The sequence below is a fragment of the Phoenix dactylifera genome, unplaced genomic scaffold (assembly GCF_009389715.1).
Source record: "Phoenix dactylifera cultivar Barhee BC4 unplaced genomic scaffold, palm_55x_up_171113_PBpolish2nd_filt_p 000007F, whole genome shotgun sequence".
Lineage (NCBI taxonomy): Eukaryota > Viridiplantae > Streptophyta > Magnoliopsida > Arecales > Arecaceae > Phoenix > Phoenix dactylifera.
The window spans coordinates 1,543,246-1,557,034 of NW_024067666.1; the positions used below are offsets into that span (position 1 = coordinate 1,543,246).

The 13,789-nt window shown below is 47.5% G+C and overlaps 2 protein-coding genes across 2 annotated transcripts; both read left to right on the top strand.

Annotated features, from left to right (window-relative positions):
• Positions 1–1,582: 1,582 nt before the first annotated feature.
• On the top strand, positions 1,583–3,619 carry LOC120104542 (collagen alpha-1(I) chain-like). The gene has a single exon (XM_039115845.1). The coding sequence runs from the start codon at positions 1,583–1,585 to the stop codon at positions 3,617–3,619; it is 2,037 nt and encodes a 678-aa protein (XP_038971773.1).
• A 9,288-nt stretch (positions 3,620–12,907) lies between these two features.
• LOC113463050 lies at positions 12,908–13,789 on the top strand. The gene has a single exon (XM_026806642.2). It carries the CDS (start codon positions 13,200–13,202, stop codon positions 13,704–13,706), a length of 507 nt encoding a protein of 168 aa, XP_026662443.2. The 5' UTR covers positions 12,908–13,199; the 3' UTR covers positions 13,707–13,789.

Below are 13,789 nucleotides of genomic sequence, written 5' to 3' on the forward strand. Positions count from 1 at the left end.
GTCCCTTCTTTTCTTCACGCGCTCTCCATGCGGTCCTACAAAAAAAACAAAGATCAAGCACTAAGGGACTATTCGGCCTCCTCAACCTCAAGTGGGCTGGACCCACTTACACAATGATGTCATTTAGACGAGCTTGCTTGAGAATTTTTTGGATAGCACATCAGTCACCAAAATAAATAAGGCTGGAGAGAGAGAGGATCACCTTATCGTAGCCCCTGTTTACATTTGATTTTTTATTTTTTATTTTTGCTAAAATATGTAATTTATACATTACGTGTACGAATTCACACATTTCTTCTTCTTCTTTTTTTTTTTTTTTTGATCCATTTTCTTGGGGTTAACTACTAATGATGCAGAAGATAGCAAGGAGTCAATCCACTTTATCCATTTTGGGAGAAAGAAATTTCCAATTGACCTTGTCAAATGCTTGTTCAAAATCAAGCTTGCAGAATACACCTTTGTGACCAGTTCTTTTACAGTATGCAATCATTTCATTTGCGCAGAGAAAATTCTCAATAATAGATCTCTCCTTCACAAATGCTGACTCTGTTTCATCTACCACCAGTGGGAGGAACTTGGCAAGCATTCCCTCCTTAGGGATAAGAGCAATGAATACAAAATTCGGACAAAAAAGATCCAACCGACCGTTATAAAAGTCATCCAATAGAGCCAAGAGGTCCTTCTTGATCAAATTCCAATATCTTTGAAAGAACATGAAGGGAAAGCCATCTGGTCCTGGGGATTTAGCGCCACCAAGAGAGAAAAAAGCTTTGTGTATCTCATCCAAAGACAAGGGATCAACAAGAGCATTGATATCTATAACTTCATTCCCATATAGCAGGTTCCAGTCAGTGTTTACAATTGGATCCCCCAGAGAAGCCAAATAAATGAGCAAAGTAATCATGAAGAAGTCTTGCAAATGTCCTCTTGATCTGAGAGTTCTACACTGTCTACCAATAGGGTAGTAATTGTATTTCTCCTCTTTTTGCCGGAAGCCACCTTGTGAAAGAAAGAAGTATTTCTGTCTCCTTCTTTAAGCAACAGTAATTTTGAATCTCTGACGCCAATGCATTTCTTCTTTTAAATAAATGTCATGAAGGGATTGTGGTAAAGAATTTCTGATGGGCAGTCTCCTCTTTCCTGTCAAGAATATCATTATCATGAAGAAGTTTGTCTTTCATTTGACTTGGTGCTCCCGAAAGTGATAGTTTTGATCAACCGCCGCAGGCTTACTTCCTTTCCTTTCGAACGACACCCACTTGTCCCCTTTGCCTTCCTAGCTTGGCTTGACTAATGAAACCCGCCGAGCTCCATGAAGGAAGTAGTTTATCTCTTTTTAGCAACGAAAGAGCTTTAGTAAGGAATTCAAGCCTTGTTTATCGTTTATAGGCGTGAAGGGATAGGAGGAAAGAAAGGGCGGTAAGAGGGCCGTGGGGAGGAGAGAGAGAGGAGAGAGAGAGAGTGGCTCGGGATGGGTGCCTAGGTGCGCCAAATCTCGTGCGGTGGGTGGGGCTTTTCCCCAAACACCTGGGGTGGTGAGGAGGGAGGTTTTGTTACTGGTTAACCTTGGTGACAGTGGAGTATGGCGGCACGGGGCCCTGCTGAATCGGAGAAGACGGAGGCGGGGATGGGGGAGAAAGGGACGCAACCTCACCTGAAGGTGGCCGAGAAGGTCCGGACATGGGCGGATGTGGCAAAGGGCCCGTCGAGGGTGCCGTCCTGGACAAATCACCAGATCTCGGCGGCGGAGCTCGATGCCCTGAAGCGGCGGTTCACGGACGTGGTGGAGTTCTCGCCGGAGAAGATGGAAGTGGCCAGGGCGGCGTGGCGAGATACGGCAGTTATCATGCGTAGTTTGGGCCGCCGCGTGCCGGTGGACTGGATCAAGAAGGAGCTGCGGGTGGCCGGGAAACTTGAATACGATGCTGAGGATTTCCTGATGGCAGAGGAGACGGTTGTGTTTCGATTCCAGAGTGAGAGGGATCAGGAGGCTGTAATGGAGGCTGGTCCGTGGCTGGTGGCTGGCCAGCTCCTAGCCATGGAGCGCTGGCGGCCGAATTTTGTTCCGGGGACTAACCAACTACGCCGAGCTGTTGTGTGGTTAAGGCTGCCCAATCTTCCGACGGAATACTGGACAAAGGAACTAATTTGGGAGATAGCAGCAAAAGCCGGGCGACCTCTGGTTCTGGACAGGGTCACCAACCAGGGCCGGAAGCTGGGATTTGCTCGCGTCAAGGTGGAGCTGGATGCCGGCAGCCCGATCAGACCTGGGACCTTCATCCAAGTAAGTTCTGAACTCCACTGGCAAATATTCCGCTACGAAAACCTACCTGGGTTTTGCTTCAAATGTGCTCGGCTGGGGCACGGGGAGGGGACCTGTCCCTATCCCACGACTCCGGCGATGCCCGAAGTCCAGCGGACCGAAGGGGATGCGTCTTCCCAGGCACCGATCTCTGAGTCGGAGGAGGGGAATGAGTCGGGGTGCCGACTCCCTTTTGGTCCATGGCTGTCGACTACCAAGCTTCGGCCTCCCAAGGTCAACAAACCGGTGAAGAAGCCGGTCGAGCTGAAGGCGGATCACACGCCGGTGCGGGAGCCTGGCGGGTCGGGGCTGCGATCCCCCAAGGCTTCACCGAATCCTTCCGTGTCGCCGTCAGACACGGATGGATGGCAGAAGCCAACCAAGTTGGCAAGGAGGCGGTCACCGGAGCAAGCTTCAACGGCGGTGAACGCCGGGAAGGCTCAACTCGGAGCAGACGCCGGGTCGGACTTGGTGTCTGCTGAGGGAATGGGCCAGACAGCGCAGGTGGGCCAGCTGGGTTGGGCCGTGCCAGGGCGGGCCAAGATGGTGGGAATGGATCCGGGCCCAAGCCCGAACCTTATATCCCAAGGAGGGCCGGGCCAAGAGGGAACGGGCCTGACTGGGGCCAAGGGGCCGGCCCACGGACTGGGATCTAGCCCGATGAAGAGGGCCAGAAGCCCGGCCAAGGCGAGACGGGGCTCGGGGGTGACTGAGCCGACTCAGCTCCCCCGTTCGGCGTCGTCGGCTTCACTCGAGGATTCGCACCTACGCCGGCGAGAGGAGGGACGACGGCACTTCTGGAGTGCCTCCTTGCCGCCGGCGAGAGCCCCCACTCGGCTCGGGGCAGGCCGTGCTCATGCTGCTGACCGGACGGCCGGGGTTCCGCTTGCTGAGGGCGGTGCAGACAGGCCGTGCAGGCTGGTGACGGAGGGCGTGACCCAGCGGTCGGGGGTGGCCGTGGCCACTGGCGGCGAGCCGGCTCTGGCCAAGGGAAAGGGACCGAAGGAGGCGCAGACGGCTACCTCTCAACCGCGGGAGGTGGCTTTGGCACATGTGGAGGACCCCTTATCAGGCCTGAGAAGGTTGGGGAAATCGGAAATGGGGGAAGGTTCCCTGCCAGCGACTACCAGAAACTCCCCTGTGGTGATGAGAGGAGTTCATGGGGGCTCGGGACAGGGTCCTAATTCCCCTATTCAGGATCATGGGCAGGTTGTGAGTCTGTTGCGGGCTGTGATTCAGGAAGGGGTGGAGAAGCTAGGGAAAGTGGCTAGCGAGCAGCCCACGATGCCTGGGCCTTTAACTGATAGTGTTAAATGAAGATAATAGCATGGAATTGCAGGGGGGCGGCCAAGCCTTCTTTTTTGCCGTCCTTCAAAAGACTAGCTCAGCTTCATTGCCCCGATATTTGTTTCCTATGTGAGACACGGGTGTCCGGAGATGGTCTACGTCGGGTGCAGCGACGTTTAGCAGCTGATTGGGATTCATTTGAAGTTGAATCCCAGGGCTTGTCTGGAGGAATTTTGATGTTGTGGAAGCGAGGTGTTGCCTCTATCGATGTTTTCCGCCATTGTACTCAGCAGGTGGTGATGGTCATTTCGGAACCAAATGAACCCCCGTAGGTCTTGTGTGGGGTCTATGCCAGCACTGATTACCGGACTAGGAGAGTCCTTTGGGGTGAGTTGTCATGTTTACTGACTCAGGGGGTGCCGATAATGGTAGTGGGTGATTTTAACTGTGTACTAGGCCCTAATGAAAAATGAGGTGGGAGGACCTACTCTGACTCAGTGGATAGGAGGGAGTTTCGGGAGTTTCTGGATGTAAATGGATTGGTGGACCTCGGCTTCACCGGATCGCGGTTCACTTGGTGCAACAATCAGTCTGGAGGAGGGAGAGTGTGGGAGCGGCTTGACAGAGCTATTGCATCCCCGGATTGGATTCAGCGTTTCCCATCTTACCAGGTTAGTCATCTTGCTCGTATTGCCTCAGATCACTGCCCTCTTTTGATTTCTACAGCTTCGACCTCCAGTCATTATAGCCCTTTCCGCTTTGAGAAGCTGTGGTTGTCATACCCACAATCTTGGGAAGTGGTCAGGGGGGCTTGGGGAGTGCCAGTACAGGGAAATGCTATGCAGAGGGTGTCGCGTAGTCTGGAGCTTACTAAGCGTCGCCTTCGCAGATGGAATCGGGATGTTGTGGGTAATGTGTTCCGGAGATTGGAGGAGGTGGAGGGGTTGATTGTGAATCTCCAAGGAAGGGAGGACCGTGAGGGGGAGCTGGAGGAGGAGGAGATGGCAGACTTACGACGACATCTGTCCTCCCATCACTCATTGTTGCATCAGCAGGAGATTTTTTGGAGGCAGAAGTCGAGAGTTCAGTGGGTCAAGGAGGGAGATCGAAACACCAGCTTTTTCCACCGATCGACGGTCATCAGGAGGCAAAGGAATATGATACGATCACTGAGAGTGGGAGTGGGACAGCGGGTGGAGGAGGATTCTGCAGTGAGACGATTGTTGTTTGATTTCTTCAGGACTAGATGGACGGAGGTAGAGGAGCCCTTGGAGCTTGGCCGGCTTCCCAGGCCGGCGGTCAGAGTTGAGGAGGCAGAAAATGAAGCATTTATTCGACCTGTGTCTGATAAAGAAGTACAAGAGGTGGTATGGGCTCTAGCAGAGGACAAGGCCCCAGGTCCGGACGGGTTTCCACCCTTCTTTTTTCGGAGATATTGGAGTATTATACGGAGGTCGGTGGTAGAGGCAGTGCAGCTATTTTTCAGTCGGGCGGTGATGACAGATGACTGGCAGGCGACTTTTATCACTCTGATACCGAAGCGTCAGGATGCATCGGAACCGGGCCACTACAGGCCCATTAGCTTGTGCACCACTTTGTATAAGATAGTGATGAGGCTTATGGTTGGGAGAATGAAGACTGTGCTGCCTAGCATTATTAGTCAGGAGCAGGGAGTGTTTGTGGGAGGGAGAAGCATATCAGATAACATCTTGTTAGCGCAGGAGATGATGGGTGACCTACAGAGAGCCCCGAGGAGGAGGGGTTTGATGGCAGTGAAAGTGGACATGGAGCGTGCCTATGACCGGATCCGCTGGGCCTTCCTTAGATGGGCACTGGAGAGTTTTGGCTTCCACCCGACCTGGATTGACTGGGTTTCTGGCATTGTGCAGGGACCTAGTTTCTCCATATTGGTCAATGGTACGCCTTCGCCTTTTTTTCGAGCCACTATGGGGCTCCGCCAGGGATGCCCTTTGTCCCCATATCTTTTTATCCTATGCTCTGATGCCCTTTCCCGTGCACTACGTGTAGCTTGCGAGAACCGGGAGTTGGATGCCTATAGTCCAGCCCCGGCTGCTCGCCCCATTTCTCACTTGCTTTTTGCAGATGATTGCCTGCTACTTGCCAGGGCGAGGGTGAGGGATGCACGAGCTCTCCAGAGAGTGTTGACTGAGTACTGTGGGGCTTCCGGACAGAGGATCAATCTCCGGAAGTCATCTATACATTTCAGCCCATGCACGGAGCGGAGGGTGCGCCGAGAGATCAGGGTGATATTGGGGATGCAGGAGCAGGAGGGAGCTCTGGACTACCTTGGGGTTCCCATCACTGGGAGGAGATTGCGAGTGGCGGAGTGCTCTACTTTGGTGCAGAGGATGCAGAGCAGACTTGAGGGCTGGAGGGCCTCATCACTTTCTATGGTGGGTAGGCTGACGCTGGTCAGGTCTGTTCTCTCTTCCATGCCTATTTACCTTATGGCCCATACTGTTGTGCCGAAGACGATTTTGATGGGGATAGAGCGACTTATGCGTGGCTTCCTGTGGGGCTCCTTTGGGAGAGGCCACGGGGTACATTTGGTGGCCTGGGGGAGAGTTTGTTCGCCTCTGGGCGAGGGTGGCTTGGGGGTGCAGTCACTGCTGGTGAGGCGGGAGGCGCTCCTGGCGCGGCGGGCAGTGCAGATTGTTTTGGAGCCCCAGGGACTGTGGAGTCAGGTTATGATAGCGAGATATGGCCGGGCAGGCCCTGCTGGCCCGGCGGTGGGGAGACGTAGGACCTCTGTTATGTGGCGGGAGGTTGGGAGGTACCTGCCTATGGCCCTGGCGCACACTAGATGGCTGATTGGTGACGGTCGGAGCATTGACGTGATGGAGGAGCCATGGGTGGATGCACTTCTGTTGAGTTTGTGGCCGACGATGATCAGCGGTGAGGGGGCGGAGGGACTACGGGTCTGCGACCTTATGATGCCGGGGGAGGCAGAGTGGGATGTGGACAGGCTGGGCCAGTTATTTGGGGAGCACCTAGCCGAGCGAGTACAGGCCCTTCCTGTTCCGAGATCAGCAGGGCCAGATGTCAGGGTATGGAGCACCACCGGCAGTGTCAGAGTCAGGGTGGGCGATGTTGCTTGGGTCCTTCAGCAGAGATCAGAGCTGGGCAGGGACTGTGGCTGGGTCTGGAGATTTGGGCTACACCAGATAGTTGCACTTTTTCTCTGGAAGGTGGCCTGGGATCGTCTGCCGACGAGCTGGATTTTGAGCCGATGTGGGGTCAGCATTCCACCTGTGTGCCTATCTTGTGAGGTGGACGAGTCAGTGGATCATGCTCTATTCCAGTGCGTTTGGGCGAGGCAGACTTGGAGGCTGTCCGAGATCCCGGAGAGTGCCTGGAGCCGGAGGGATTGTTTTTTGGAGGAGGTTCGGCAGTGGTCTAGCTCCCCTCAGATGCGCCTTGTGGCTATTCGAGCGTCCTGCACAGCGTACCAGATCTGGCTGGCCAGGAACGCTCGAGTATTTGGCGAGCTCCGCCCGTCCCCATGATTCGTGATGGAGCGGGCTCGGACACAGGTAGCAGAGCTTCTCTCTGCAGGGTTGAATGATAGACCTTTGATAGCTCGGGACATCTGGGGCCCCCATACTGCTACGGCAGCTTCTCACACGGTGTTTTTCACCTGGGAGCCCCCACCCCCGAATTTCCTCAAGGTCAACTTTGACGGTTCGGTCCTGGATGGAGGCAGGAGAGGAGGGGCAGGTTATGTTATCAGAGGACCGAGCTCTACCATGGTGGCAGCAGGGGGGTGTCAGATCTTTGATACCTCGGTCCCAGGGGCAGAGCTGCGAGCGGCTTGGCTGGGATTGCGACATGCGCGGCGTGTGCTTCGGGCGAGCGCTATCCTTCTGGAGGGCGACTCGTCCACGGTGATCAGATGGGCCCAGCAGGGCCCTCACAGGGACGGAGGAGGGGTGCATCCTCTGCTTCGTGATATAGGGTCGATAGTAGGGGAGGGGATCACCTTTCGGGCTATGCATATATATCGGGAGGCCAACGGGGCCGCGGACTGGGTGGCGGCATATGTGGCTCGCCACTCGGGAGATACCCTATGGGTTGGTGAGGGTGATTTACCCGGTGCTTTCCGGGACATTTTGTTTGCAGACGCTTCTGGGTGTATTCGTACCCGACTAATATGAATCACCTGTTTTAGCAAAAAAAAAGAAAGGGCGGTGGATGATAATGCAAAAAGGCACCGTGTCTCTGGCTTTTGAGATCAGATCCGCTTTCTGATCAGGAGAGGGGAGGTGGTTGATTGACAAGACTGGCACACCACCAGGCATTGCAAATTCCTGAATTAAAAAGGGATAGAGAGAGTTCCTGTTGCATCTGTATATAGCTCTGAAGAGAGACTAGAATTCTTTCTTCGTGTAAGAAGAGGCTTTCTTTAGCAGCTGGCACCTTTGTCTGAGCCACCTAGCAGTAAGCTTGGCTACAGCGAAGCACTTACCAAGCGCGAAGGCAAATTGACTATTTGTTCCTCTGTTTGAGGTGTTGCAGAAATATCTGCGATCGAGTAAATAGCTCTACGAACGAATGGATCGGATCGAAAATGGAAAGATTTGTACGAGCTACACGTTTCGTTACCACTTTGTGAAAAATCCTTGGGTATGAATATGTCAGATACCCGTGACTCGATTGGTGAAATAGTCTCCCTCTCCAAAAAAATATGTTTTTTTGCCCATTTCTTGAGAGAGGCCCGCAATCTTCTAAAGTTTTCTAGCCATCCTCCGGTTGCACTGGGGAAATCCTTGGTGTGTCTCCAATTATGAATGCATATCCAAAGATAGTAGCAGTGCTTACTTGTATTTCATCTACCCACACAAATAAACTTAAGCTGGTTAAGCCACTTTGCGAGACACCGAGTAGCAGTGTGTGCGTGTGTGAGGAAACCAGCATACAAATAGGGCCTAAAAGTAGCAGTGTGTGTGTGTGTGTGTGTGTGAGAGAGAGAGAGAGAGAGAGAGAGAGAGAGAGAGAGAGAGGAAAAGATTATATTGTCTCATGACTGGGATTTGGCCTTAAGGGAGAACAATGATGGGCTCAAGTTTGACCTGAAGGTAATTAAAGGGCTCTGAATCAACAGACTTACACTTGAGCTACTCATGACATTCTCCGTAGCACTTGGATGCAAGACAAGCACCATGGGGCCTAACCTGGCTCGAGTTATTTGGTATCCCCAGCCGAAGCTCGGTTTAAGGCCCTGTCATCTTTGCTCGGGCTAGTTCGAAATCAAGCCGGATTTAAAAGCAGCCATTGTCAATGATTTAATTAACCACAATACCATAGCATTTGGCAAATTGAAAAGGATGAGGGCAAATCAAGCGGGAATTCCTTTAGTAAGAATAACCTGCTGGACCAAATGGCTATATATCGGGTTCAGGTTATATCTTTTGCATGAAAAAATAATGATCTATCGACTATTGGATTGCACTTTGCACACCTCTCAAAGCACTCTAACCTCTTTCTTCCATCTATCTGTATAAATCTCAAAGCGGCTATTGCGCCATCTAATAAGTGATGTTGTAAAAAAAGATAAATCATTCTTTTGCACGAAAGTTACAGCCTGAGCCCTATAAATTAAGGTAGACATTTCTAAATTCTGTTGTGGATAAGTTTCTTTCCTGACAAAGGATACGTAGACCTCAAGGCTATGCTGACGTGTATGCTGTCTAATCTTAAAAAATCCTTGCTTAAGTGTGATATTGGCATGGCCTAGTTTCACTGTACAATGGAAACTTTATGGCCATTTCATGAACAAGTGCAATATGGAGGCGTCCCTGCGATTCGTGTTGAACCCATGATCATTTGTCTATTTGAGCTGTTGCACTCGAAAGTCCCAACGTCCGCTGCATGTCTCATATTTGGCAGAAGTTAAGCACAAAAGAGATGCAAGGAAATATGAATCGTAGCTTTTGTTTTTGAAGGCTAGCATGATCCACCTGGATGGATCCCTGCCATTTCCTTGATTACCTCCAAAAACAAGTTTAGGCAATACCGGTACATGGTTAGATCGATAGAAAGGTGATGGTTAAATTTGCATGTTGTTTTAATTTACGCTTCACGATCCTCAGTTATTTCTAAGTTCTAAGAGTTCAGATCTTTTGCTGTGTATCTTTTGCATTACAGAGAGATGTGCATGTCTAGATTGCTGCCACATCATCTATCTTGAAGATAGATGAATATAATAATATTTTTTATTATAAATAATATAATTATATTATATTATGTGGCATTATATTATATTACAAAGGATTAATATAGGTCTTTTTTTGGGGCAGAATTTTCGGTAAAATAAAATTAACTTTCCTATTTTCTCAAATCAATCTTTTGTCCAAAAAATTTAAATCAGAGCTTTCCTCTAGCAGATTTTTTCAGCTTTTGAAAAGCGCAGCAAGCTCTTTCATAATTTTTATTGAACATCTAAAATCATCCCAAAAAAAACTTTTAGTCCTTCCAGAAGTACCTTTTGGTCTTCCCATCGCGATATAAGATGGGATCTAGGTGTCAGGTCTCGAAGTTGGTATAGTCACTCTTGGTTATACCAAAAGACCTTTGTAATGCGAATGGCCAATTTGAAGGAGAAAAGCAAGAGGTGGATCGATGGACAGGCTGGGTCCACTGTAGAGTGAAACCTAGGATTGGTGTCAGCTTGGTTGGATAAAATTCAGCAGGTATTAGTTTTGCCAGTGGCAATCTGTACTGAATAAATTCTGAATTTTTATATAAGACCATAAAATTCAAATAATATCTTCTAAATAGTTTTTTTGATGAGATTTTGGATTGTTACAAATGGTATTAGTGCAAACCTAACCCATGACTGATGTGAACTAGTAAACACTATAGCATGGGCCCATTTGGACTGACCATGAACCAATCGTGATATTTGTGATTGGATATGAATGACTTTAGACCATTAACTTCGTAAGAATGCATGGCTTAAAATGGAAGGAGTATGTGAGAACCCATGCGAGCATATATTTAGTTCCATATTAATTATGCATGGATAAATTTTGAGTACTTATATAAGGCCGAAAAATTCAAATAATACTTTTTTGACTAGTCCTTTTGTAATAACCTAGACCTCACCCAAACTGGCTAGCTAAAATGTATTATTTGGGCTCTTTAATCTTATATAAGTATCCAAGATATACCTAGCGAATAACCGATGTGGGACTAAATATATGCCCGCACGAGTCCTCATATATATATTTCCCCCATTCAAGCCCTGACGTCCTTGTCAGGCTAAGGATTTGAATTCTTTCAAATCTAAATACAAACACTGCGATCGGCCCGTGGCCAGCCTTAATGGATCAGTGTTGCAGTATCCTCTAGTCCACATAAGCTATGGAGCGGATTCGCTATGATACCATTTGTAATAACCCAGGACCTCACCTAAAATGGCTAGCTAAAAAGTATTATTTGAGTCCCTTGATCCTGTATAAGTACCCAAGATCTATCAAACGAATAACCGATGTGGGACTAAACACATGCCTGCACGGATCCTCATACCTTTTGAATAAGATCCTGAATTGTTATAATCTAAAAATTCAAAAATAAATGCAATATGTGTATTTATATCTAATTTTGATGGGACATCCTTGTCAATCCGTTTATTAATTCCTACAAGTTAAATTAGCATTCAATCATCCTTTACTAGTGATTTCTTAGAAGAAACTAAAGCAGCCACCTTTACCATTTTCAACAAAGGTTTGTGTTTGTTTATATATATCTTTTTATCTTTTGTTTAGTGAATATTTGTCTTTTTCTTTTGAGAGAAATCCTGATTGTCATTTTGGTAATGATCTTTTGGAAACTCAAACCAGAGCGCCGGTTGACGACTTTGTGTTGTTTTGGTCTGAATGAGTAGGCTTTCCACTGTTGATCAATAAGAATTTGCGACAATGACTACAACATGCAATCTAAATGCTGGAGAACATAATGGATACTAATTTATCTGTCAAGTACGTTTTCCACTGTCGTTTAGAATTTAGATGTTGGGTTAGGCTTCAAAGATTGGTTCTAGCCATATTTTGTAGCAATTGATGGTTCCCTCCACACTTTGGAAGTCCACTACGTGCACTAGATTTCATAAGGGATTACAAAATTTTGTAACCGTTCAATAATGGATGGCTATGGCATCCAAACAGCTTCATTTTTTAGATTTTTTTAATTTAAGTAAATTACAAAAATTCGCTTGAGATTATATTTATTTCACTTATTTTTAATAATTTATAAAATCTACACTTACATCCAGTTAAATTAACAACATTAGTAAAATTGTTTACATTATGTATAAGTCAAAATTGCTCTTAGGTAGGAAGAAGGATGCACATATTTTCTTATATTCTTGGATGGCTATTATATTACTTAAGGTTATTTTGGTTATTTTTTTAATGTTAATGGTTTAACTAACATTCTCTTAAGTTATGGATTAAAGTATTGGATAAAAATAAACCTCAGGAGGGTAAGTGTAGATTTTTCAAATTATTAGGTTTGTAGATTTTTCAAACTATTGGGTATAAGTGTAATTTACTCCTAATCTTAAAAGAATTTTTATAATTTACTCTTTTTATTTTTAATGATAAGTAGAAACAAAAATATAACATTGGAAATGAACATCACACCATCTAGCCAAACCATGATGGCATGCCTAATTTTTAACCTGCATTTTCGATATTGGTTGCCAATTATAATTAGTTGTGTGGCAACATTTAATTCTCAAACTGTCCTACAATTCCAGAATGAAAAGTTGAACTCATGGCTCCTGGTACCACCAAAACTATTCTAATCCACAAAATGAATCTCATGCCACTTCTTCATGTTCTTGATTAGTAGCAAATTGCGTCCGATGGACTTTTTTGAGAAAAATGAAGAGAGATTTCCATGCAAAATCTATAAAGAAACCGGATTTCAGCAAGCTACTCAAGTGCTTGAGGCATATTTTGTCACATAGTCCACAAATTATAACTGATTTGTTCAAAAAGCAAACTTTAATTAGTGATTATAATTATTAACATATCTTAGTCTTAGGAAAGAAATCCGTAAACAAGCAACAAATGCATATAGTTGCCTTTGCCTCCTTAATTATAGCAATTTCTTTGCAATTGGGATCTGATAAGATTCTAGCCAAACCAAGATATCTCCATATGAAATCCATGTGTGGAAGATAACATACATGGCCTCTCAATCATATCCCTCCCCAAAAGGACAACCTTTTTTTTTTTTGGTCAAAAAAGGACAACCTTTTCATTCTCAAATGACCCCGTCAACCCTCAGTTTCATCATTCCACCTAGTTTCCTCCGCTTCTCTAACTAGACTAAGTCCAAGAAGTCCAAGCTATCTCTATTCATAGACTGATAACAGTTCTCTCTCTCTCTCCCCTTCTCTCTCAAATTCCTAACAAAACCCCTATTCTCTCGCCTCACGCTTTGCTTGCTCACTTTCCAATACTATCAAACGTTGGAGGGAAATTAAGGAGTGCATGACTGCACGCATGAAAGCTTCCTTTCCAACCAACCACTTCATTTTAGGTTTCAATCCGTCCAATCCACACAAAGAAGAAGAAGAGATATGAGTCACCACAGGACCCACTCTTTAGGGAACATGCCCTTCTCATGGGAGAACCAGCCAGGGGTGTCCAAGGTCGCACCAAGCACCGAGGAGAGGCCAAAGGGCGCCGGGCCACCCCACGAGCCACTCAAGCTGCCACCGCCACCGTTCTCGACCGATAGCCCGAAGCTCGCAGCGCATGGCCTGTACGTCCCTCTCCCTCCATGCCCCTTCCAGCCTACTCGAGTTATCTTGTCGAAGAAAGGGATGTCACGAAGGGAGCAGGATCCCTTCCTCGCCGCCTACTTGGAGTGCACCAAGAGTGTTAATAAGCAAAAGAAGGCCTCTAAATGTAAGGCCGGCCTGCAGAAGGCTAGGCTTGTGTTTTCTTGCAAGCATACATGTGGAGTTAGGGAGGATGGTATGGTGAGGCTGTCGCAACTTCCTGGAATCCATCTTAAAGGGGAGAGAGTGGGGAGAGGAGAAGGAAGGATGGGGATCAACAGTCTCAAGGGCAGAGGTTATTAATTCTTTTCGTTTTGGTTTTGTTAATTTGCCTCAAGTTCTGAAGAGATTTTGATAAATAAAAACACTTCTTTAATTTCATGTTA

Excerpts from the sequence above, each read along its gene's own strand:
- LOC120104542 (XM_039115845.1), top strand. The coding sequence starts at position 1,583 with ATGGCGGCACGGGGCCCTGCTGAATCGGAGAAGACGGAGGCGGGGATG.
- LOC113463050 (XM_026806642.2), top strand. The coding sequence starts at position 13,200 with ATGAGTCACCACAGGACCCACTCTTTAGGGAACATGCCCTTCTCATGG.